Below are 27,055 nucleotides of genomic sequence, written 5' to 3' on the forward strand. Positions count from 1 at the left end.
AATTTCGTCAAAAAGTTAGCATCCCATTTTTAAAAAATTATTAAAAAATGATTATTAAGCGCATATGTCATTAAAAATCATAGAGAACTCTTCGTATCGTCAAAAAGAAGCAGAAATTATCATCAGAACTATTGTATCTAAAAATTAATTTTTCAAAAATTTTTAATTTTTTTTTTAATATTCGAAAATTTTTTTTACATATCAGGAACTCTAGGCAATCGCAAATTGAAGCTATTAAGCCGCTCAAAACTATTCCACCTCGAAATTCGATAAAAAGTTAGCACCCCATTTTTAAAAAATGTAAAAAAAAATGTTTATTGAGCGGAACTCTTGTTATTAACTATAGGGAATTTTTCGTCTCGTCAAAAGGAAGTGGGAACTCTAATCAGAACTCCTGAGTACTATAGTTCGGGTGCTAACTTAACATACCTAATTTCCATACTTTACAAGTATATAATTTTAAATTAAATAATATGACATTTTATGTATGTGTGTGTGTGTGTGTGTGTGTGTGTGTGTGCACTATTCTATATATAAAAAAATTACAATATTGAATTTATAATCGGATATGTTCTACAGATTAATTAAAAACAGTAATTTGGTAAGGAAGACCGAGGCCTGTTTACACAAGAGGCTAGTTGGCATTGCAAATGAAATTCAAATTTTAAAACTTTAATACAATCTTGGATTATTATTAATGAATAATTAAAATTTTTAGGCAGTAAAAATTCGTGCGCATAATATATAACATAATACATACATATGTCATAAAATGGTCGGAAATATGAAAATATTTTTCTCAGGGAAACGTGTTTTGATTTCAAATAAACACAATCACATGTATGTTTTCTTTTATATAAAGTTGCTTTCCTAACACTTTCCTCTATCTTCAATAGTGTTGCGAGTATAGGAGTGAATTACTTTACGCGAAAATGTCCCGTCTTGAGCGACTTCAATTTTCTGCTCGACCCCCAGTAAGCTTTCCTGATTTTCCTCGCAACAACGCTCTACCGATCGTTACGCGCCGCTGCACAAAGAGAGATCCATGTCGCCATTTCACTCAAGCCCTTTATTTCCCTTTTTATTTCCTCACGTATCTGCATGTTCGATTGAGCCGCAACAACGGCAATGGCGATGACTCATCCCGCCGACAACCTCTGCGGTACAGCCATAGTACATGCTCTAAGTCGTATACCCTATCAGCCCGTTGTCAACGGACTTAATTAATTGTCCCGTTTTATCTCCTCCCAGTAACCGCGAACTTTATGTTCTCCAATAACGTCTGCCCTAATTCAACGCGTCACAACCGCTTTGATACATGTATCAGTGAATAATAATTCATTACTCCAGATCGTAAATCGTTTATTATGTTGGATGCGATATACCTTGAAAAATTAACGTCAGGGCTTCTTTTGTTACTATTTGTTCGAAAAAAATACAATATTCCGCACTTCCTCCAAACATCCAGTACTTCTGTCGGAAAGCTCGCTCGATTTTCTCGAAGAGCGCAGAGAAAGAGAGAGAAACAACGAGATAAAAAAGTTGCAATTACAAACATCCGAGAGAACGGCAGTTATACTTGCTGCAATCGATGCGCCGTTTAACGATTGAGGGAAAATAGTATTTACAGTAGAGCGAGAGAGCGTACCAATTTTAACACATTCTACACATTCCGCAGAACATCCGCAGTACACAAGTTCTACTATACGCTATGTTTAGAGAGGCAGGGAAAAAATTACAGAAACCTTATTTATATAATGAAAAGTACGTATGTTTAGAATGTAGACAGATAGAACTTTGCTTATATTAATTTTTAAATGTCCAAATGGATTTATACTGAATTTGCACAAAAGTTCAAGCATTATACCTCCTTTTCTTAAATTTAAAATAACATAAACATCATTTGTACGATGACACATGTCTACTTTGGTGAAATATTTCGGGCAACCTACTGGAGTCTGAAGTCTCGTACAACCGTAATTTCATAAAACTGCAGTATGTCAAATTACTGTCCCAGTAACTCGCTGTCGACGGAAAAGAATTTTCGCGTAACAGCGTTACTCAACTTTGCGGTCGAAATTTCGTTGTCATTTCACGAATATAACGGCATGTTATATAATAATTTAATAATGAGATACTTCTCGACACAAACTTATTCAATTAATTCTATCCATAACCGCTTAATTACTATAACGGCCAAAAATCATTCATTAAGCATTCAATAATTGAACAGCATTTAAAATTCTGACGAGATATTTAATTCTTTACACTTTTACAAAAGTATTTTACAAATTTCAAGATTTAATTGATGAAAATTAAAAATATGTGATAGATGAATATTGCAAAAACACGTAATAAAAATTTTGTCAACAAATCACCTTATAAAACTACATTATTATAGTGTAATATAACTACGTGATATGCTGTTTATATACTTACAAACTAAATTATCTACGACAAGAGTTATTACAAGAGGCATATTATGCGTATAATATCTGAGAGAAGATTAACATTGTATCGTATTACACGATACATTAACGTATACAGGAACATATAGGTTGCGTTCCGTTTTGTGCTTACAACGTTTGTAAACATCATTTGTCCTTGTTCAGTATTTGATAGACAGGGATGAACTGGGAACGCACAGTGTATAGGAATACGGAAGCGAAAATTGCATATTGTAACACAAAATAATTATTTCTGTTATAGTCCATCGATAATAAAATCTCGATGCAAAATACAGTAAGCTCATATTTTAAAATCTTAGATAATTATGATAACTATAAAAGATTTGTGTAGTAGATAATATATAATAATAGTGTAAGATATAATAGATAATATCTATTGAAGTAAACTTTGGTGTTACAAGTACAAGCTACTCTATCACCGAGCCAATATATCAAGCTTGACCTGTTAGAACTTAGGTAGTTCCCTCATTCACCAAGGACGACTTTGCTCGTTAGGCCATTTGGGACTGAAACTTGTCGCACGAGAAGTTTAAAATGCATCATGAAGATGTCGGCGGACATCTCTCGAGACGGTTATCCCGCGAGATCGTTGTTTTATTCGGTGCTCCGCCCATTCGTGAAGATACATTTCAATCTAAAAACGGAAGAGTGGCGTCAGGTGAGAATCCGAAGACGCCCCATCGCGCACAAAGCATTCGTCAACGTGCTTGGAATCGTAAACAGAGTATTCAATCTTATTTGGGTCTATCTCCATATATCTTTGTTAAATTCGAACGTGCGAGATATCGACGCGTGCGTAGAAAGAAAGACTATATACAACGAAGGAGATTTTCAACGAAATTTTCCACCCTTCCCGAGATTGACTGAGGAGGAAACGGTGAGATCTGTGAGATGAGAAGATGCCGGGTAAAAGGATGGGAAACCGCAACGAAATTTTCTCCTACGGGATGAGAAACCGAGTGAGGCTTATGGTTTCACCCTCCGTGTATATCAGCCGTATCTCTGGGATTATAGGGAAAAGTGAGTTTATTCTGAGAAGCCTCCGATGGAGACGCCAACGTAAGTCTAAAGCCGATCACGATCGATTCGTCACTTTAAGCGGATGTAGTGGTACGAAATAAATCCGTGTATATTTGGTATCGATCGACTCGGTAACAAATATCTTAATGTTACAACGATAAGTTAGTGATTTTATATTTTGCAGTTATCATATAATATTTTTTTTCATACTCGTCAATTCGAGCTTAAGGATTATTAATAGATGTTTTTATTTCTTATTATAACATTTTATTATTGGATACATAATGAAGATCGTTTTTCAATACAGCTCACAAAAAATATATCTTGCTTGATAGAACATTGATGAAATTAATTGTATTAAAAACTAAAAAAAAAAATAATGAGAAACGCAATTGTAATATTTATTATGTAAAAAATATAAATCCCGAAAATGATATGCAATAAAATATATAGATGCAGGTCAATCATAATTTAGTTTATCAACTCTTCAAACCATTGGTCTCGCGCGCAATATAAAAAGTAATATTATTCTATAAAAGTCTTTTATGTCCAGGTACAAACCATTAAACTCGTAAATTGCATATTTTTGTACTCGCTTTTACGGATCTAGATATAACGATCAAGCGATAATGATTGTAAAACTATTGTCTCACGATACTGAAAGTAGATACGAAATAGGGACATTGATTTTACATGTATATATGTATCAAATTTAGCACAAACTATGTAGATATAATAAATACCGATGAGAACATACCGTAACGGTCAAGCTGGATCTTAGATGCTTCTAATATATAATTTCGTGTGAATTTATATATTAGAAGCATTTAAGATCGAGCTTGATCGTTACGGCATGTCTACTTATCTACTTATATAGTTTAAACTCTCACGGTCCAATAAGACTTGATATTATATAGATATATATGTGACAAACTGTCCATTGCCTTAGTTTAGAATATATCACGCGACCAAGTTTCCGAAGAACTCAATCAATCCGTGTCTGCTCTCAAGATACTCGATATATATTACGTTAGTTTATAAACTTCCTAGCTATCGTTCGATAGAAAATCGCCTACAATTCGGTTACCGAATTGTACCACTAATGAACTATGACTCTCAAATATAAATCGATACAACGTTTGCGTTATCAACACGAATCAAACAAATCTAAATATTTCAATATACAGTACCATTAACACTTACTGTTAATATTAAAGTAAGCAGCAATATTACCTCCTCGTGCTCATTTCGAAATTGATTTTACATGCTAAAAGGGGGGCATTTTGCATGTAACATTTACTTAGTCATACATACCGTCGTCTCGATTTCTCTTTGATATACTAGCGACATAACAAAATTACGTTTCTAGCATTTGCCACTGTCGTGTTTCCTTCACGTAAAAGCGACACTAAGCGAAGCTTTTACTTATGTAAATTAAAGTATTCTTAACCAACTGAGTGCTATTTCCGAGAAACTCTCTGAATAAGTACTTGAAGAGAAAATGTTTAATTTATTTAATGATAACGTTTCTCATCAGAAACAATTGTGCGAGACTTTGCATTCATAAAGTTTTTCATGTGTCGGCCAGTAAAAAATGCATTATAAAAACTTGTTGAATGTAATACAGATCTAAAAAATTTACCACAATCCTCAAGACCTTTATTATTGAAGTTGTTTGCATTAAATAGAAGCATTAATGTACTTTTGTTACGGTAATGTATACTTTCTACGGTAGATATACATACAAGTGTCAATTACATTACCTCATAAAAATGATAATAGTAACTTTTTAAAACTGTGATAAAATGACATAATTATATTTATTAAGTAACACAATGCTCTTAAAAAGACTGATCCATATACTACAATGTGCGTTTAAAGAAGTTTTAATTAATCAAGATAGGAACCAGAGAGAGAGAGAGAGGAGACTCTGATTAATACATCTATAAGTATAGATATATATTCTATTTGTATAAAAATACTAATATAGTTTCCTTTTTCACTATTTTCTTTCTGCAAAACCTGTTCATATTTAATTTTCAATATTACGTCTGACAGAATTTGTCTGATTAAAGAGAACATCTTCTTTCACTTTTCTTCTTCGAGAATTGCAGTGTAATTCAAACTGTACAAATTCAAAGCAACATCGAGCGACATCGTTTTTAGTATTTCGTGATTGCGTCTTACTGTATTTCACCATATTTTGCGAGCCTGAATACGAGTATACTTCTTAAATAAGAGGTAAAGCTGCCATAGTGAGTTGCAAAATCGGTGTAAAGTTTCGCTCGTGGTATTAACCTTGTATTAAAATTGTACACAATGCATCACGCGAGTAAGTTTTTAATGTATCTCTAGGCCGCGCCTCAGAGAACTTTACGTTTTCTCCTTGTGCAGACTACGAAATCCTGTACGGGTTTTTACGGCTCCGTTGCTCGCGCTTTTCTCGAGTACGCTCCGTGCGAGCTTTCTCATCGAAATAACTCTCAGCCTCTCCTCTCTCATCTTTCACGCCCTCGTTCTAGCCCCGTTTCTCGCGTGAAAAATCGTGGCTTTCGAGTGATGGAGCTTTTTTGGTAAGTGGCAAAGAGGCAACTATTTGAACTGATCGTAAATTCTCATACATCTCTTTTTGAAAAAGCAATCAAGCGACTCTAGCTAAACGATATTATGTATAACGTTTTAACGTTTGGCAAATATTAAAAAAAATAAATCAGTGATAATATTGTATTTGACAACAATTAATTTTTGTAGAATGGTAAAATATCTTTCTATTAAAATTAATTAGATTTACTATCACATTTCGAAGTAATATAAAAATTGTTATTTTAAAATAATTTAAAAAAATGTTATAGAAAACTTGCCTAAATCTACGTGTCATTAAAATTGTATTCACTGTTTAACCAACTTCACTTTTCTACACATTTTTTCATATTCAAGGATTTTTAATCATGTCATAAAAAAGTTTACTGTATTTACATAATAGGTACGTCACAAAATTTATTTTCTAACGTATGCGTTATATGATAAGTCATGCATATCATGTGATATACTGATATATGGTATATGTACACATAGTTACGAGCGCCTCACTGCATATTATTTTGTGTGCAAATACTCCGCAGTTCGCGTATTTCAAGATGCCTCAGGATTCTGTTTAATTAGCGGTAGTTTCACGTAAATGTCGTAATGACTTCGTGTTGTCGGGACCTGACATGAATTTCACGACTTCTGCCTCGATGAAGAATAACCATCACAAGCTCATAAAATCCCTAAAATTTCTACTTGCTTTCACGAAATATCTTCTACGCGGCACGAAAGCGGAATAAGCTACGCTTAGGATTTTGCCAACTTTATCATCGGCTTTCATTGTTATTTATCGTACAGATTCCGATCAATCGTTATTACCGTTGTGATACTCTGCGCATCGCAATTTATTCTCAACGTAGATGAAATCGATAAACGAGGATTCATCATTGAAGAATAATAATAATAAAAGACAATTTTATAGTTAAAGCTTCGAGTGAGTCCAGGAGAAAATCGACCATATTTGAACATTCGCTTGCGTTATACCGAAGCCAATAAGATAGAGAGTGACAGGATGATGAGATCAGGATACCGGAACTGGGCAGTCCTGCGTGTGATAGCCTCTCACTCGAATGCACTCTAATCGAAGCGGTTCACCCAATGGCACTGCGAGATGCACTGAATTGCAGCCCATCCAAGTCTTATCTAATCCGACGTTGCTGCTCAAAATGATCGCTACGCATTAGCGCATATATTTCTCTTTTTAATATGTTTCTCTTCGTATTACGTATTGTTCAATGCATAATACAACTTTGATATTTCAGAACAAAACCAAAAAAATAGATAAAAATCCCTGTTGCTTTACGTTATGCTCTACTTAATGATAAAAAAGGCTGAGAGATGCGGACAATCCCTATAAATCTCTATAAGAACAGCAAAAAATTCTATTCTCGATCGATGCAGCTCCATTTATGAAATTATTTGGTCGAATGTTTTCCAGTATGGAGCGATAGCATTTAGATCGTTTTTTAACACTTTCATGCTCTCTCTTTCATCTTGAAACATATTCGTGACTTTACCATCCTCTTTTCTTCATCGCACACCTCGTCACCCAAATCTAACTTTTCTTCTCGAACACTTTTACAAGCGTCACGACCACAAAAGATTTCTTCTTGCTCGCGAGAGTAACGCAACAGTCAGCACTTCGATTCGTTGTTATCGTTGCTCTTTTGATGGCTACGTACCGCATTCGTACCGTATACAAGTCCAGGGAGACGTTCGCATAACGGACAGTTTTTCCGCAATGCGCAAGTTCACGAAAACCGATTATTTGTGGCACTTACTTTTCACAGACTTTCTTAAGTTACGTTTTATACCAAAAATTAACTTGGAAAGAAAAGGGCACTAGGAGTTAAGCGTAGATAACTTCACGCAACACCGATATATATCTAGCAAATCTATCTATTATAAAAAATTATTAACAGGAGTTTGTTATTTAAGAATTAATATATATTTTACGTTTTATAATTTTTTTTTACAATTTCGAAAGTTTTTTTTATAATTTTTCCTTATTTGCGATTTTTCTTATTCTTTAATTTATTTTAGATTTTTTAAAGATATACATAATGATGCTACAAAAAATTTATGCACATAAATAGATAGAAATTCATTTAGTCTTTCAGTTTTGGTTGAAAAAGCGTAAGATGCTGATTAATCTTATTTACGGAAGTAAATTAAGGAATAACGATGACAGATAATTCTTGAGCTTTTATTATTTTCCTAATTTATAAAAATAAAAGAACTTTCGTAAGAAGACAAACTGATAAGAGATTTCGAATAATAGATCACTTCATTAAAAAAGGCTACAGAAGGTTTATTTAGAAAACTCGCATTTCGTACAAAATAATTATGAAAAATACTAAAAATTGTGTAGATCACGATTTGCATGTCTCGTTAATTTATAGTTTTATACGTATTTTATGAATAAATATACAATTCTATAAAAATATATCCCTCCAATTTGTCTATTCCAGTTTCATATGCGGTACATAATTGTAAATTATGTAACGACACATAGACTTATGATCAATAACGTTTCGATGGAAATGTGCGATTGTTGCCAATTACTGTTTGTCCGATAATTAACCACTCCACATATAATTTCATCTAACGCATTCCGACATCGCGTGACCAACGACACTTTTGTGACGGGTTTAATTATAACGATGGTTATAATGCTGTTCATATCCGCGAGCGAGTTCATGATTCGATAGTCATATGTGCGCATCCAGAGAGGAAGAGAGCTACGGCATTAACTGAAAATGATGGTAGAGACTAGAATTGTGCTGTTTTGCATGAGATAATGGAATTTACCTTCCGATTTTTCACAATTTCTCTTCATATTATTATACAATACTTTATTATTATGCACACAATATTTATTTTAATATTTATTATTTATGCAAATAAATAATATTACATGTATAATGTTTGAAAAAACAAAGTAAATTAAAAAGCAAATTTATAAATATATAATTTGAATATTCACAGAATATTTTTGAGTTTCTGATATGAAATTAATATCGATTTTTTTCATAACAGATATAATCCTGATGCTACGTTAATTACAAAATCATTATATAAATGATAGTTTCGATTAACAGCATGACCCCTATATGACGAATTATGCCCTGAGGAATGAATTTTTCATTTTTTTTTTCCCCCCCATCAGATGACGGTACCTGTGTACGTTTTTAACCCCACTAATAAGAATTCTTGGGTCGTTCCGCTATGATGAATTTTTTGCCTGACGTGGCAAAAGAGAGTTTTCCACAACGAAGAAAGTATGAAAGCGAATGAAAAGGGCAACCGACAAAAGGGAGAATCGAGTTTCGCGAAAAATCGACAATTCGGCTCGCAAAAACGCGGCATGTAATCTCGTTGCATGTGTCAACTAGGTCGTCTGTGATTGACGGATTTGAATCACCGTCGAAAGTAGCGCCATTATTCCGCGGCACGTATCTCCTCGTACTCTCTCGTCCTTTATGTGCAGCTGCGCTTTTACCTTCCCAACACATTTACCTTTTACACGAATGTATCTGCCGCAAAATGTTCTATTCTCTTACGAGTTATCACGTTATCATTTGACATGACAGTGATTGTACTTTTCTTTTTTAGCTTTTGCTTACATGACTCGGACATATATATTTGTAAATTTTTTTGCACGGTTTTTTAAAAACACGCAAAGTAAGACTTTGCAAAGTGATTAAAGCTACAGAAAGAAAACAGTGAAAAAGACGACGTTATAAACCCTTTCTCCGTCTTGTATAATTGTAATATTTAATTTCATAATTACACGAGCATTACTTTCTATTATACATTTAAAACAATGAAAAACTAAATGTCATGTGTTTAATCAAACTGTAATTGTCTTTTGCATCTAAGATACATTACGTATTCATGACATTGATATTTTCACTTACAAGAAAGCGACATAAGTATAAAATAATTTCTTTCTGAGTTACAAAATTAAAAAATGTATTATTCCAACGTCTATTCTAACTTTGATTACTGACATTTCTCGTACTTAATTGATTTGTTCAAGCGGTCCAGTGTTCTAATTTTAATATTAAAAAATAAAGATCTCGATTGTTGCAAAAGTTAAGCTATTTCTCACGCAGCCTTTATTTACCTTTGGATAACACAGAACGCGATAGCGGGTCAATATGTAAATATGAGCAAAACGGCTTTGTACTTTGCAGTAATAATTCAATCGGCATGCGTAGAGTGAACAAGTTGATCAAGCGGCAACATCAGGATATTTGCAAGTTCGCACATCGCACGATGTTTGTGCATCTCATTCGCGGTAACGTAATACGTGCTCAACGATGGTAACCAGATCTCAATTTACGGAGATTGGAAAGCCGGTAGAGGAAGAAAGTCGTGGAAAACGCGAGGGCACAGTTGGTCGGAGGATGCGAGAGGCGTCTAAACGAAAAGCAGCTCGGGATTTAAATTGCATTTTGCTGACATCGCCACGATGGGCCCCGGTCGCACATCATATTTATCTAGCTCGACGGTGACGACGGGGACGACGACGGCGACGTATTTGTCGGGGGACTTAAGCAAATTCCGTGTATCGCGGATTCACAGGCCCGGGAAACACGCGCGCGGGAAACTGGTGGTAGATTGGTAATTGAAATGGTGGTGCTGCAGCAAAAGCAACGTCGCTTTCCGTCGTCTTGGCGGAAACGACGACGGTTTTCAAGTTCGAAGGCGGATCAACGTGCAACCGAATAGACGTCAGGACGTCTTTATGATGTTATTCATTCGCGCCGCTGTCTCCCGACAAGAGCGACAGGACGGATGGCACGATGATTGTGTGGAGGGCGGAAAATGAAAAACGATAACGCGAATGCCGTGAGGAGTGGTGGTTACGTAATAGCATTACGCGGTGTTGTACACTGAAAAAGCGGATATCGCCGTAACGAACGCGTCATAAAGCTGACATAATTAGAACGTCCTCTCTGATAACTGACATAAAAACGTTTTCTCGATACCGGTTGAATTCTTTATATAAGTTAATGAAAATTGAACTGTAAGGATGCCCGTTGCATCATTACTAAACTGTATTAATAAGAAATCGTAATACTTCTTTCATATTTATAAAACGAAAACATCTGAAGATTATACTAATTAATAAATTCGCATAGAAAAAATATGGATGCTCTATTAAACAGACATGTCCTTAATTAATTTTTCTAATTTCCTAATATATTCTAATTAAGTAAGAAACATCAATATGGGAATAGTCATTTGATTCTTCTGTACGTAAATGATCACCTGGGGGGTATTTTGACACCCCAATTAAAATTAATAATAATTAAATAAATTAAATTAATTAAATGAATAAAACGTATTACATATTATTGACCGTTTTCTCATTTATTATTTAGTATTAATTTGAGAACATTATGGATATGGATTTAATTACAATTTTCCGAAAAAAAGTAAATCCGTAGAAATCAAATAAATATTCAACTCAATAAGTGCGTTGAGTAGCTTATATTATGACAATATTTCTAAATAATAAAATATTTTAATTAATATAACGCTTTTTTGTTACGGGTTTTCGATGAAACCGATATTATATACAAAGGTATATTTAAAAATAAAAAAATTAAAGATAAAAAGATAATAAAAAGTTATTAAAAAAGAAGAAAATATTAAACATCCATATAAAACAATATTTTACAACAATTCACATTTTTTCGCTATTAGGTATAAAAATTCCGGATGACTATTTCTATAGGTTTAAAAAAACAGTAAGAAACATCAGAAAATACTAATTTTCTAACATATATCTCTCTAATTATGTAAGAAACATTAATAATCGAATACCAAGTTCTTTCTGTGTAACAAAATACGATGCGTCGTGTAAGTAAAACGACACTAGTCACCATAAGGATAAACGACTTGCAGGCGATTAAATGGAGAAAACACAGATCACATTAGCAACTTCAAAGAAACGTCGTGGTCGACGAGAGATATCTTCACAGAGACTTACGTTGCAAAAACGCGACTGTAAAGCTGCTAGATGACAATTTCACTCGTTCCTTTATCAGCGCATACACCAGAAAAACCATTTCGTTTCTTTCGAATTGTCATTATCCCCACGTTCCGCTTCGTTACGCGCTTGGTCGCCCTTTACGTTACATAATAATAAAAATAGCGTCCGTTAGTTTTCTGGGAGGAGGTAAATAATTTGGAAAAAAAAATGAGGTCAAAATATACACATATCCGCATGACAATTGCCAAGAGAGACGTGCGCGGGAATGTGTGGTATGTTCAAGCCAATTCTCGGTTGTTCCTCGGAATACCGCAATCCCCTACGCCATTCCTAAGTTATGATACCTGTAATACGGCTGGTATTTCATTGTTGCCATTTACAAAACGACCGTTCCATTACTAGGTACGCGTGCGGAGCTAGAATCGCGGGTCTCCGCGTCGCAAATATCTTCTCAGGCAAACCTCGCTCAACGATCCCAGGTTACTCGGCTTTCGTCGGAAATCGCGTCATTTATTTTATTTTAAAAAAGAGGAAGGAAAAGAGGTGATTTCTTTGAAACAGCGCGAGCGAAAAGGATTTCGACGAAACCGGAAACTTTTTCCACACTTGACCTATACGCGATAATTACGCGCGGGAGACAGAGATAGAGAATTTACGCGCGATAGAGAATAATTAACGAGAGATGCGTGAAATTATAAATTAACCTCAAGTTAAAAAAATTAACAGTAAAGGAAAATAAAGTTAACAGTAATCAGAATTTATTTTGCAAAATAGACGTACTTTAATGTTATAATATGCGAATGTCTCATTTCACTTTGAAGTCATCCTCGACGTAAACAATATTCATACTCTCTAAATTTAGGGGGTTTGGAACGAAATCTTACTCCAAAAGATCGAAAATTGAGTCAGTCTTGAAAAAAGAGGAAAAACATTTTCATATATTCAATATTTAGCAGATTTTCTCTTTTTACATATATAGGAATAAGATTTTATTCTCTTTTAAAATGAAAGTCACTCTAAGGAATAAAGTCTCATTCCAAAAAAAGAAGTGAAATTTTATTCCTTTGGAGTGAGATCTTATTTTAAAAGAGTGAAAATCGTCATTTTTTTCAAGAGTGAAAAGATTTCATTCTTTTTTCAAGACTGGTTTAATTTTTTTTCCATGAGATTTATATATATATATATATAGATAGTATCAATCAGACATCCCTCATTCTATAATGGTCAACTTTCTCTTAAATTACATAGTCTAAATAGATTTTTCGACCATTGATTAGTTAAACAAAAAAAGGAATGATTTTTTAACCAACTAATGATCGAAAAATCTACTTGGATTATGCAACCCAAGTGTGATTTGATCATTTGAACATTTTAGAGTATATGATTAATGTGATTGTTAATTATCGCTAAGGATGACTCCAAAGTGAGTCAAAGCGTTCAAATATTACATTAAAGTACGTTTATTTTGCAAAACTCTTTGAGGTATAATTACTGCGCCGTACTCTTATTAGCCTCATTTTTTATCATTTTCGAGTCTGTTAAAAGTTTTTTTTCTTTTCTATTAAAAATCTATTAAAAAATAAATGTAATTTTTTTTAGAATAAGTGGAACTAATAAAGAGAAAAAGAATATTTTAAAATTTAATTAAAATAGACAGTTTTAAAATATTGAATACTTTTGAAAATGTTAATGTTTCACTAATCATTTAATTAGTATTCATCCATTAAAAATGTGCAACAGAGATAATAATAATTAATAGATCATAAAATAATTTAAATACTGAATCGCAGCAGTAAAAAATATAAAGGAGAAACGTAATCATCTGAATGAAATAAATGAAGTAGAACGAAACCGAGTGCATCTGGGATGCCGTGTCAACGTTTACAAGTAGTAAAAGCTGTCACTAAGCCGCCGATTTTCCATTACCAATATCTCGCAGCATTTCCCTTGGCTTCGCTCTGTCATTTACATATATTTACGAAACGTCGTGTTACTTCGGTCAAGAGAATCGAACTTCTGATTCTCTTGTCTGTCTATTTTTTTCCAATGTTATTGTAACGTTTTTATTTTTTCAAGAAGCTCAAAACAGATTACAGGTTTGAGAATAAATGAACTCAATAGATTCAAAAGTAATTTAAATTATTGTACTTTTTAAATAAAATCAATTTAAAGAGGTTGTCGTGACGTAATTTATTTCTAGAATGGATATAATCTCGATATTTTAGCGATACTGTAACTACTTGAGAATTTAATGCTTATCTTAAATTAAATATAATAATTAAATTAAATAAAAAATTAAATATAATATGCGTTATACGCACAGAATAATAGCAATATATTCTCGTGACGCCAGACGATTTTCTCCTATATTTCGGTACGATATTAGTTGCACTTTTTTTTTTAGCAATAGTTTTTACCACGCCAACGCAATATTTTCTCCCTACTTCTAGATACTTTATCAACCTTCGAGAAAATATTGTTTCAGCTTATTGCTAATATTCGTTTCTCATAATTCCGTACATAACCTACGGCCGGAAAGCAACAGACAATCACTTAATACGGTTTAGTATATAGTGTTAATATAAAATAACATCATTTATATACATCGTATTTGCGAATAATTATTTATAATATAATCTGATAATAATGATTCACAAATTTATCAAACAACTTCAACAAAATTATTTACTTAGTATTTATTTACATAATTATTACATAAATAATTAAGCCTATATGCATATTTAACGGCTTTATATTTAAAATTACTACATTTACAAATTAGAGTACGAATAACAGTCATATTGAATAACAGCGGGTTTGTTTTATAAAGCAAATTCTTTAAGCTACTGTCTCAGAACTGAGAAAAATCTTTTCATTACAGTAAATCTACAATAGTTGTCATCTGTGGGGAAACTGTGGTCGGAGGTTTAACTGCACTTCGTAAACGCTTCGCCTTTACTCGTAAATCTGTACGTTTAACGCTTCGTGGGTCTCAATGTAGTACTAACGCTACGTGTTAAAGAGCATTGCGAGGTCAATACAAGCTATATAGCTGCACTATTGTCGAGAAACGTGTAACAATGAGAACGGAATATCAATGTCCTGAAGCCTTATCCGCGTGGAAATCAATAAACGGCACGGCATACAACAATTTATTCGAAGTATCCTCTTGACTAATCATAAATTTGAGGTAATGAGCGTTAAGTCGTAATGATGAAACTGTTACAGAGCACGAATGAAAACGTATGCTTTGTACTTTAAGCCCTCAAGCGCATCAGAAAGGAACGACGATAAATGGAAAGCATGGAGTCTTGGTGAAGTCGATTAAAGTCGGAAAGTTGGTTAAAGCGTGCCGTGACAGTGTATTCCGTAGAGCGAACCCGGAGATAACATCGGAGATGGTTTGTCCGTTCTTGCAAATGAACTGACTTTATCCTTCTTATTTCAGCTGCTGCTCTTTCTCAGATCCGTTGATGTAATGTTTTTACTTTATCCACCCGCAGAATGAAAATTGGTACTTTTGCGTAAAGTTAATATGTACATATTTTAAGGCAGAGAAACGTAAAGCATTTATTATCATTATAAATCATGAGCCCTGAGAATTACATAAATTTAAAAAAAATAATTTCAGAGAAATAAATTGATAACACAAATTAATCTTAATTGCCATTTAACTATTATTCAATTAACTACAAAATGATAATATTGTATAACATGTATAAAATACAATTATTAAGTGAAATAGACCGAGAAATGTTCAAACATAAATAAGAGGAAAACACTATTTTCGATCAAAACTGCTCTTTGTGCTTAGTAAACTTTATATTTGAATGTACAAATACAGTTCTAGCAAACTGCTGATTCGATTTGACGAACTTGAAACATAACTATGAAATAAAATAGTAATCTCAACAATTAATTTAATTAATCGTTCATAAATTAAATCAGCACAATCTTATAGAACTGATAATTGTGTTTGTATATTCATACATATATAAATATTACTAAGCATCAAGCAAGCTTCAACGACCAACTTTGATCAAAAATAGCATTTCTCCTCTTATTTACGTATAAGAAATATATACATCAATTGAATACATTTATTTATCAGTACCAATTTTCAAACGATTTTAAATATTATATGAGTATTTGGAAATTGACGATGTAATACTTTCACTTTTCTTCTCATGAAATTGTACTCCCGTTCCTTTGATACAGCAGACCCAAATAGGTGCACGGTTAACCTAATACCACGACTAAAACCTCATGTTAAACGGGTTCAAATTCAATTGAATTGGCCACTAACCAAAAGCTGACCCTTTGAGGGACTTGAAATTCAAAGAAGCGATTGAGGACAGGCCTTTTTGCGGCATAAACACTTTACGTGTTTCTCGTCAAATGGAACTTTCGCTTTGCATTTAAGTAGTCTACGGCCTCCCAAGCACTTTTGATACACTCTCGACCGCAACCACATTACATTTATTACTGCCACTTTATTCTTACTACATTAAAGTTTCAAAATAAGAATATTATAAAGGCTGAACACTAAAGCTATGTATAACTTATAATCATTTTAATTAAGCGTCGGTAATTAATCTCTTATCATTAAAAAAATTAATTTGTTATGTACTTTATGTATCTTGTTGGAATAAATTTATATAAAATCATCTACTTCAATAAATGTTTAAATAAATAAGTCTTATTTTTGCATGCCTGTTGGAAAGAAAATTAGAAATTGTTAAAGATAACGAGTTATGTAAAAAACAACCAAAATTTTATGAAAATATTAAAATAAGAATATTATAATACAATATAGAGTATTGAATAGGAAATAAAGTGTTATTCTTATATTTATTCCTTATAAATTTCATCCATATTATTACACAATGTACCTGAGAATGTTTAACAGGGAAAAATCTGAAGAAATGAAAGCATAACAATAACAACCCAACAGTCCGTGATAATCTAAAAACAATCTGGAAAATAAGAGATATAATGATGCAGCCATTGATTCATTCGTCATCGTTATCTTCAGATAATCTGCAATTTAACTATGAAACGACGTCCGAAAGAATGAAAAAGAATGAAACGAAAAAAAGAGAAAACGGATTGAGACTCAGAGCGGACCAAATGACGTGCAAATGGAACGAATCCTGGACGAAAAGCTCTATTGATTCTATAACGAATTAATTAGTGTCGGCACAAGTGCTTCAAACTCAGTCTTGCCCTTTAACGTACCAACTAGTTCCGACTGTGTTATTCTTAAGTCCATTGTGAATACTTTTATGCCTCTTTCTTCGCTGATTTCAATATTGTAATAAAAAAGAAGAATTTAAAGAATACTTTCCGAGGCTTCCATTTGTTCACTGAATCTTTGATAAATTCAAAGTTGCTCTTTCGTTTAACAAAAGTGAATATTATGACTCGGAAACCACTTTAACTTTACTATCGTATTTACAGTCTGAATTTAACCCGTCAACAGTTTGAGGACGAAATCTGCGTACGAACTTATGAAAAAGTGCAAAAAGGGATGTTTTTCACACTCGACGAAGTGCGAAAAACCACAGGCTCTCGTCTCTTTTCAACGTTGTAGCCACCTTTAAAAGCCATGCTACGCTGGTAGCTTTTAGCGGCACAATCGTTGAACGGTACGCACCAAACCAGCGAGTACGTTTTAATGTAGCGTAATGGATAGTCCTGGTGAAATTGAACGATCCCGCAGGAAACGTGATTCTGTAAAACTCCTCGCCGGAGGGACTAATTTTAGCAGTCTCATGAGACTTTTCTGAGATGGCTTAGAAAAAATTAGAATTGTTGAGGAATCGATAACAAAGGAGAAATGATAATAAGATACTGATAAGCGCGTAGCTTACCAAATTTCATCAGAAGTCAATATCATACATCTTAAATGATTCGCCAAAATATAGTCAGTGTTGAACGAAATCAAACTAACTTATTTTTACTCGCTAAGATATTAGTCAGTTAGCTTCCGCAACTCTTCCGTAACAATTTTATAATTTGTTAAATACATTATGTTTCCTCTAACTAGAATAAAAATAAAAACATCAAATATTTGTATAGAAATATTATATATCACAAGTATCACACTATTAAGTTCATAATATCAAATTATAATTTGACCAATGTGAATTATTTTTAACCATTTCTATATGGCTACTTCTTCTATTCAAAAAGTCATTAATTTAACTAAAACAATAAAGTTCAACAATTTAATTCATGAAAATATATTAAATTTGTCTAAAATTTAGTACAATATTAACTAAGTGCATACATTAACGTTGACGTTGTTTACTTTGAAAGTAGTCACATAAATGGATTGATTTATATTTTGACACACATAAAAGTTAAAAGTGACAAAATGTATTATCCAACTCTAAGGGATTAAATTACTGTTGCTTCTTTGATATCTAATAGTGTATGTAGGTATAACATGAGTACGTGTAAAAAACTCTAATTTGACATGTATTTTCTTCTCGGGGTCTCTACAAGATCTTGACTGACATCAACAACAACTTTTCTTGTATATAGAGGTCATTAAATTTCCGATGTTGCAACTTAACGACGCTTCGCGCGCAACGAATTATTCACGAGCGCGCCAGGTACTTGGATTTTACAGGTTCGCAAACCTCCATATTATGCAGGATTATCCTACCCAAGAGTACCTCCGAGGATCACGCCTGAAACATTCGCGGAAGCAGGGGCTCATGGGAAAACCGCGATAGAGCTGTCTTTATGTTTTCTCTCAAGTGCTATCAGCAAATACCAGTAATATAGAACCTCGTAAATTATGGGCAGATGATTACGTATGTACAGAAATCATTGATTGTTTTCGTATGTTTGCAATCTTATGTAATACACACAACATATTAACATCACAAATTGCTTAACATACAACGTAAGATTTAATTAATTAAACAATCTTAGATAATTATCCTAAAAATTAAGATGGCTTATTTTTTACTGTAATAATGTATGTTAATACAACTCGAAATAAACCAAACATACGTTTTACGCATGCGATGATTTTAGTAGTTTAACTGTACGTATAGTCAGTCATTAAAATTCCTCTGTGATGAAAGATATAATTAAATATCCATTAATGATTTTTATGATAATATCAAATAAATTATATGGCAAAATATCTTCGAAATTATATTTGTATTTCGTAATTGCAATATAATTATTGTAATCATTAAAATTATATTAGCGTTATATTTTAATATATTGCATTTTATCTAAAAATATGGCGATTATATTTAATCCTAAGTGATAAAAAGTTAAAATTTTTAATTCAATTTCTTTGTCAAAAAAACTACTTCCTTTTTTTACAACATTGTAACGTTACATCTATTTGCATTTATTTTCTAGTATAGACTACTTTTTACATATAGGTACTTTGTAGCGCTTTCCCCTGAGTGCTCCCGATATATTTCTACCTTATTTTATTCTTGTTTAACATTCAGTGAACAACAAGGATAAAATGATACCTCGATGGTAATCGAGTCTGAACAAAGCCCTTTAAATAGACTTTCTAAAAGCCGGTATCACCATCTACGATTAACTAAATCGGTCGATTATTCCATTAGAATTGACCAATCATATTTGTCGTTAATCAGAATTGACCAATCACAGTTGATATTTAATCAAGCTAAGCAGATAGCTATACACATATAAGAGATAGTCAAACTAATTTTAAAAAATTATAACATCTTTTTGTTGATTATTCTTTTTTGTCTTACTTGTTAGTGAAATCAATTTAAAAAAATACGATGGTCATTGAAATATTTTTATTATTTTATGCTTTTATCTTCGCAATATTTCAAAATATAACGCTGCTATACAAGTTTCAAAGACTACAATAATTGTATTAATTATAAATTGCCGTTAAATAACCAATATTGCAACCTATATATCTCCTTTTTTTATTATCGGGAAAACAAAATGTTCGATTTAAATGATGAAATTTTTGGCATTCCACTCATTTGCCACATCCATATATTTGTATTTCACGTAGCGAATACACCGAAACAATTTCAATATTAAATTTATTATACGGCATTCGCTACCGAGATGACGTGTTACTCAAATTAAAATTTTATTTCTACCCTTACACTACGTTGGTTTATTCAGACTAGCGCTTTTTCGAGAAAATACATGCTATTGAATTGTTAAAACGGGACGTTATACATCAGGGAAAAACACGATAGTCATTTATAAACAAAACAGGATGGAATACATGAATTACAGACCATTACAAAGAAAAAAAAAAAAATCTCTTCTCGGTTTCGTTTCTCACGGTAATTTATTCGTGCAAACTAGTTAAAATTCTTCTAATAATAATTCTCGTTTCTTTACGTGTGAATGTAATGTATACACGTGCTATTATAGCTTATAACGCTCTTACTAAATAATAGGATCAGCAGATTTGGTCAAATTCTCCCTCTCACCCAAAGATTACTATTATTTTAATTGGGTATCGCTTGTCACTAGTCACTTGACATAATTAAATATTAACTATTTTGCTTTATCTAAAAACAGCTCTCTCATCAAATATAAGGTTAATATTATATTTATCACAAATCTTTCAAGCCTGTTAACTGGATAAAAAGATCCGAGAATTTTTCTGTCTTATTAAGCTTAATTAACGCTTGAAAAAAAGAGGATAATTTTCACATTTTCGCGACCATTCGAGGATGATTTTTCATATATTCTTTTATATTTTTTCTTTTTTTCTATTTTTCGTTTCTTTCCCTCTTGAAACTGAAAATTATCATAATAATGACGCTACACTCAAGGAAAAATACAAAATATATTTAAAAAATGTAATAATGAACAATTGCTGAACAATTACAAAAAAAAGCTATACTCTCCTTTGCTGACGAATTATATAAACCAAAGTTTTCTTCTTCCCTCTCCCTCTCCTCCTCCCCCCTCTCTGTCGAAGATTTAAAAAAACCAAAGAAAATGTGCACTTCAAAAAAAGATTAAAAAATTGATAAAATTTTAAGCGATATATTAATCGGTAATTCTTTCCATCAACCGGAGAATCGTTAAAAAATTAGAGTCTTCACCTAAAACCGACTCTATATGATCTTTATTCTACTCGTATATATAACTCACAATGACGATTTCGTTACATTGCACAAATTTTGTGTATACCTATGGTAAAAAAAAACGCAACGATGTAACAATGTAACAACATCGACATTGTCATTAAGAATTACAATTGCTACTTAATGCCGCGACCAACGTATAAGGTATCTTTTTTCTCACATCTATCATAGTTTGCGATTTCTCCGCGCGTATAGGCGAACAAATCGAGTGTATCAGCTCGAGCTGCTCGGCCATTTGTCATTTCATTACGACGGTTGTGAGAGTGAGAAGGACGAAAGCCGTCTAGTCGCCATAGCGTCGCGTCGACATGGAAGACGGACGAGAAGGTGTACTCGGTCAACCAGGCTGCTCCTGGTGATTTGTCTGGAGCGTCCTGCGCGTATATTATCACGTCCTATTTACAGCTCAACGCTCGCGTAAGTATGCGATTTACGTCTTCACGAAATACGTTTAAATCACAAAAGGAAACGCGGAATTCAACATAAAATAATACGATACTCACGAATCGTGAAGAAAATGGCTGCGCGTCGTTGATTCAAAATTAGTCGTTGGATTGGAACTTCGATGCTCGCCGCCAGTCTCGTAGGCTCGTAGTCACTCGTATACACACGATATCGCGTCACGACATGCGAAGTAATATTAGATTATCTATAAATTTGTTATTTTTGTTTTATTATCGAAAACACGAAACAACAGCGACCGCGCGCGACGCATACCGGAGCGTCGCGTCGTTGACTCGGATAATTCGAGTACTTATACCAACCTTCACTTCTATCAACGGCTCACTTCACACATTCGTGCGTTTTTCAATTTGCAAGTTGCGTCGTGGGTCACGTATTCCTTCAAAGATAATTTGTCACTTGTGCAATGAAACGGTCAATATTATGTGAAATTAAACAAATAATATTTAGAAAAGAAGATTGTAATAAAATTTCTAAATAAGAGAAAGGATTTTTATTTCTGGTAAGCGAAAGAGAACATGGTTTTATGCATTATGTAATTTAAAAAAATGGTACAATTTTATTTATATTCATCTTAATATCGAACAGAAGTATAACTCTTATGGAAAAATATTATTAGACTCACGAAAAGAATATTAGAAATAATTAGAGAATATTATTTGAATCGAATACACTACTAGAGTTTTAATAATCTTTTTATTAATTCAGTAATACATTTTTATCAAAAATAAAAATAAATAAAAATATTCAATTTAGAAAAAAAGAAATAATATTACTAAATAAAAGAAATATAAAAGAAAAAATTGTAATAATATTCGCAAATATAAAAAGGAGCAAGATTCTAGATTTTTATTTCTAACAACAAGAAAAAAAAAGCGATTATAGAGAATTTTGCATATATTTTACGCTTTAATTTATTTTGATTCTTATTGCATATAAAAATACAAATAATGTATTGAGAATTAAATTGAGAAAAAATAATAAGTGTGTATAGTAATGTACATGATCGATGAAATTTTTAATGTAGTAAAAGTAGTATGTCCGATATGTGTATTCAATATTCGAACAAATAAAATAAATAAATATGAACATGAGTATAAATATATTTTTTGTATTTACGTGTGGAAAATAAATATAATTTTTTTTCAGCTTGAATGAATATATTTAAATAAATATGATTATAAATTTTAACCGTAACTTATTCGTGTTTAATATTTACAGTTGTAAACTCGGTTGTACTTCCGACATTGTCCAGATGTCAACATCTAAGAGGCGATAGATAAGCAGCATCTATCGTCTTTAGCGCGAAAACGAGATAACCTAGCACGAAGATCAACTTGACTAACCATTGCTCTCGCGATTCAGAGCAATTTATCACGGTCGAGCGACAGCTGAAAGCTTCTACGACATTACTTAGTACTTTCTCTCTATCCTCCCTTTTCTCTCCCTCCATCCCCTCTCTCGTTCTCTCCTGCTTCTTTCTGTCACTTTTTTGTTCACTCCGGGTGGATTCATCCACAACTTCGATGTAGTAAGCCGACAAGGTGTACAGCCGCGAGATCATTACTCCCGAATTATCCGAATGCCCATAACTTCTCTTCGCTAAAACTCCGGCTCGCGGGGCCGAAATACCGACTGGGGGAATTCCAGCGGCATTTTCGGGATTTCTCCGCTATTCGGCGGTTACCCTGCACCCGTAGTTATCTCGCTTCGTGGCCTACCTTGCATATCAGTAGGGGATTACGCGGGTACACGGTCTACGTTCGCGTCGCACTGGTTGTACACGGTCGTCTGACTATCCAGGAGTACAATAATTTGAAGATGAACTGCTGCAAAGCCATCGGAAGTTGATCTCCGCCATATAAACGCTCTTGCCGGACAGCATTCGCTGCATATTGAAATAGTTACTAGTAAACTATGTTAATATCTGTGACTTGGACTTATGTTACTCTCAGTTTTCTACAGCTGGAAATATTATAGTTATTTAACTGTATTAAATGACACTTTCCTGCATGAACAGAAATCTTCATATTGCTTTATTTGGAATGCCCAAGTGAATTATTCGTGATGGTTTACAAAAAACCTCTTTAGAGCATTAATTTCTTCTTCACCGGGTAAGCGTGCGGTTTTATTAAGCCATCCTTTATTCGTTACGAGAGTAAAACCACCACTACTCCACTTGAGAACCTTTCCAAGTAGTTTTTGCTTGGACGTAATTGGTAAGCCATTATCTATAACAAAGACATTTTCTGTCTGGATTTTCTGTCTGTTAGGACAATTTGATTAATTGAATCGGATCGTATTGAATGGAGTTAAATTGAAGAATTAACAAAATGAACTAATAAAAATACTGGATAATAGAAATTTATTTATATAAAAGATGTGCATTTTTAATTGAAATAATTTTAACTTACATTCCGACAAACTAAATATAAAATACCCGAAAAATACTTTAAATACTTAAGAGCATAGAAGGAAATTCTTAAATATATTTTTAATTATACCTTTTATATTTTACCCTTTATTTTATTTACAAGTAATATGTAATTTAAATATAATTCGTGTTTGTTATGTATATAATTTCTAACAGAAAGGGGAAATTAAAAATTAAGGCTAATAAAATTTTCGTTGGTAACGTTAATATTTTTAATAGAAGCATATTTTCAGCAAACAGGCGAATATTAATATGCGCGTGGAATGTTTTAATTAATATTCTTCAATCTGACTTTAACAGATGATTTACGATAATAACGTAGGTAATTACGCATAATGAAATTCCATTTGAATCAAATTGTTGAGAGACATAGCTTGTTCGTTTGAATCATCTAGTTATTCTTAACAATCTTAAATAAACTTTAAATTCATATTTATATTTCGTATATACGATACAATATATTTAAAATTAATATTATAACATTTTCGAAATCATTTTGTATATGTTTATATTGATATACTATTATAAATATTGAGTAAAGATGTATTTTTCTATTAAATAAGAAGATATTGTATCCTTATTAGATATAAGAAGATATTGTCTTATACGTAATTATTTCATAAATGCAAATAAGTAATAAATGCGCGATATTTTTGTTTCAGGCCGAAATATGGAGCGTCTTTATTGCGATTCTGAGAAAAAGCGTTAGAAACTTACAAGCATGTACTGATGTAAGTCTCATAGAACATGTTCTACATCGATTATCTCGTGCGGAAACTGTTGTTGCCGGTAAGTAAATATTTTTTAACGAGCATTATATTACCGCTGATTGAAATAATTTAATTTTCTAATATAAAAAAAATCTATAACAAAATATCATCTACATAGATTACATTAATTACATATCACGATATAGAAACTTGTTACTTTTTTCTATTGTAACTAATTATATTATATATTTTTTATAATATATACTTTTAATATTTTTGTATACTGTAACAGATTTGTTAATCGATATGCTGGGAGTGCTAGCAAGCTATAGCATAACAGTGAAAGAATTGAAGCTTTTGTTCGGTACTATGAAATCCGTTAAAGGAAAGTGGGTAAGAATTCTTAAGATTTATTTGCAAATAAAATGAAAATTTAAATAGATGTTATTGCAAGAATGTGTTCAATAGATATATTAAGCGAATACATTACACACACCAACAATGAGATTACTAAAGTAGCATTTACATTTTATAGCCACGGCATTCGGCGAAACTATTAAACGTCCTCCGCCAAATGCCGCAGCGAAATGGGCCAGACGTGTTTTTCAGTTTTCCTGGCAAGAAGGGATCGGTGAGTTCTTTTTTTGTTCATCTTTATCTTAAAACAGATACTTCTTACTTTACGACGTCCCAAAGGACATCGTTCCATTCTAAACTCGATCAAAGTTCCGATAAAAGAATTTACCCTTCGCAAGATTCCACTACTAGCTTATATGTCATCGAAATCAATCATGCTAAGAAACTTTTCTAAACGTCAAGTGTGATTGAAGTTTGATTGAAATATTAGATTTAATACAAAAAACTCGAATATTTATTATATATTTAATATTATATTATATATAATATGATTATCTAATATAGTTCACATGAAAAAAAAAGAAAGAATATTTATAGATGAGGCGAATTTATGGTGTTTAAATAAGAAGCAATAAAATTAAAGATTTTTGCTGTCCTTTGTGTGTGTAGGGGATATTAATTTCTCCTCTAATTATTTAAAAACTAGTACTTGACATAGTCTGGATTAGTAACTTTGATGAAGTTTTCAAACTAAAGTTATAAGCTGCCCTACTTGTTATAAGATGTGCCGTGTTAATAACATCAAGCAACACTGTATAATGACAATCTTTCTTCTTTTTTTCTGTGTCTTCATTAATTGTATACTTTTTATATGGTGATCTGAAATTAATTATATTATTGTAAAAAATACGTACATAAAGCCGTAATTGAGTATAAATCAATAACAAGTATCATTATAATTTTGCTTTTTGTTTCATAGTCACATTATAACGCTCCACAAAACAGCTTATGCATAATTATTAATTAAATTATATCAAATTATATGCAGTTTGAATTTACTACAGTTTTTTTGAAAAGCTTGTTGGAGATAGAGAGTTGAAAAGCTTATTACACAAAACATGACGCATATTGCATATTCTGTTAACGAAGATAAGATAAAGTAATATTTGCAATAATTACTTCGAGAAAATGGAAACTAAAATTAAAATGTAGCTTGCATGTAGCATAACTTTCATTGTGCATTACTAATGTTGTTACAATATCCATTTTACTTACGCATTGTAGGTATGTTGTAAAAACGAGTTAAAATAACATATCATAAAAAATTGAAAACAAATTAAATAATGAATATTGTATTTAATATTACGATATTTCGCTGAAAAATTACATAAAATCTTTTCATCATATCTTGTCTGCTACAGGCAATTGTTTTGCCACCGCTTGCAAAGTGGCCGCACGAGAATGGATTTACCTTTACCACATGGTTCCGTCTAGATCCCATCAACTCTGTTAATATCGAACGAGAAAAACCGTACCTCTACTGGTAAGTGCTTTCACATCAAGTACCCTTACGAAAGTACTTTCTCCAGGTAGAGCGGCAGTTTAAAGAACGAGGGACGAGGAACGAGAGACAAGGCTTGCGGGACGGGGGATGGGGAACGGGGGCGGGGAACAAGGGACGAGGCGAGAGATAAGGAACGAAGATTTGGGGGCGACAAAAGACGAAAGAATGAGATACAAAAAGATAAGGAATAAGGGATAAATAAATAAGGGACGAGGAATGAAGATACGTGGGACGAGGGATAAGTTTTTTAACTTTGAGGAAAGCAGTCGGATATCTGATTGAACTTATTAAGCGTAATTCTTTATATATTTGC

General features: G+C 32.6%; 1 protein-coding gene across 1 annotated transcript in view; it reads left to right on the plus strand.

Moving 5' to 3' along the window:
* The window catches only part of rg (A kinase anchor protein rugose), a 199,042-nt gene that overhangs the window by 79,097 nt on the left and 92,890 nt on the right, over positions 1-27,055 (plus strand). The window contains exons 3-6 of the mRNA XM_018543108.1: positions 24,774-24,900; positions 25,114-25,214; positions 25,357-25,452; positions 26,600-26,721. Coding sequence (XP_018398610.1) covers positions 24,774-24,900; positions 25,114-25,214; positions 25,357-25,452; positions 26,600-26,721 — 446 coding nt within the window. The remainder of the gene's footprint in view (positions 1-24,773; positions 24,901-25,113; positions 25,215-25,356; positions 25,453-26,599; positions 26,722-27,055) is intronic.

Source organism: Cyphomyrmex costatus, unplaced genomic scaffold (genome assembly GCF_001594065.2).
Source record: "Cyphomyrmex costatus isolate MS0001 unplaced genomic scaffold, Ccosl1.0 scaffold36, whole genome shotgun sequence".
NCBI classification, from domain to species: domain Eukaryota; kingdom Metazoa; phylum Arthropoda; class Insecta; order Hymenoptera; family Formicidae; genus Cyphomyrmex; species Cyphomyrmex costatus.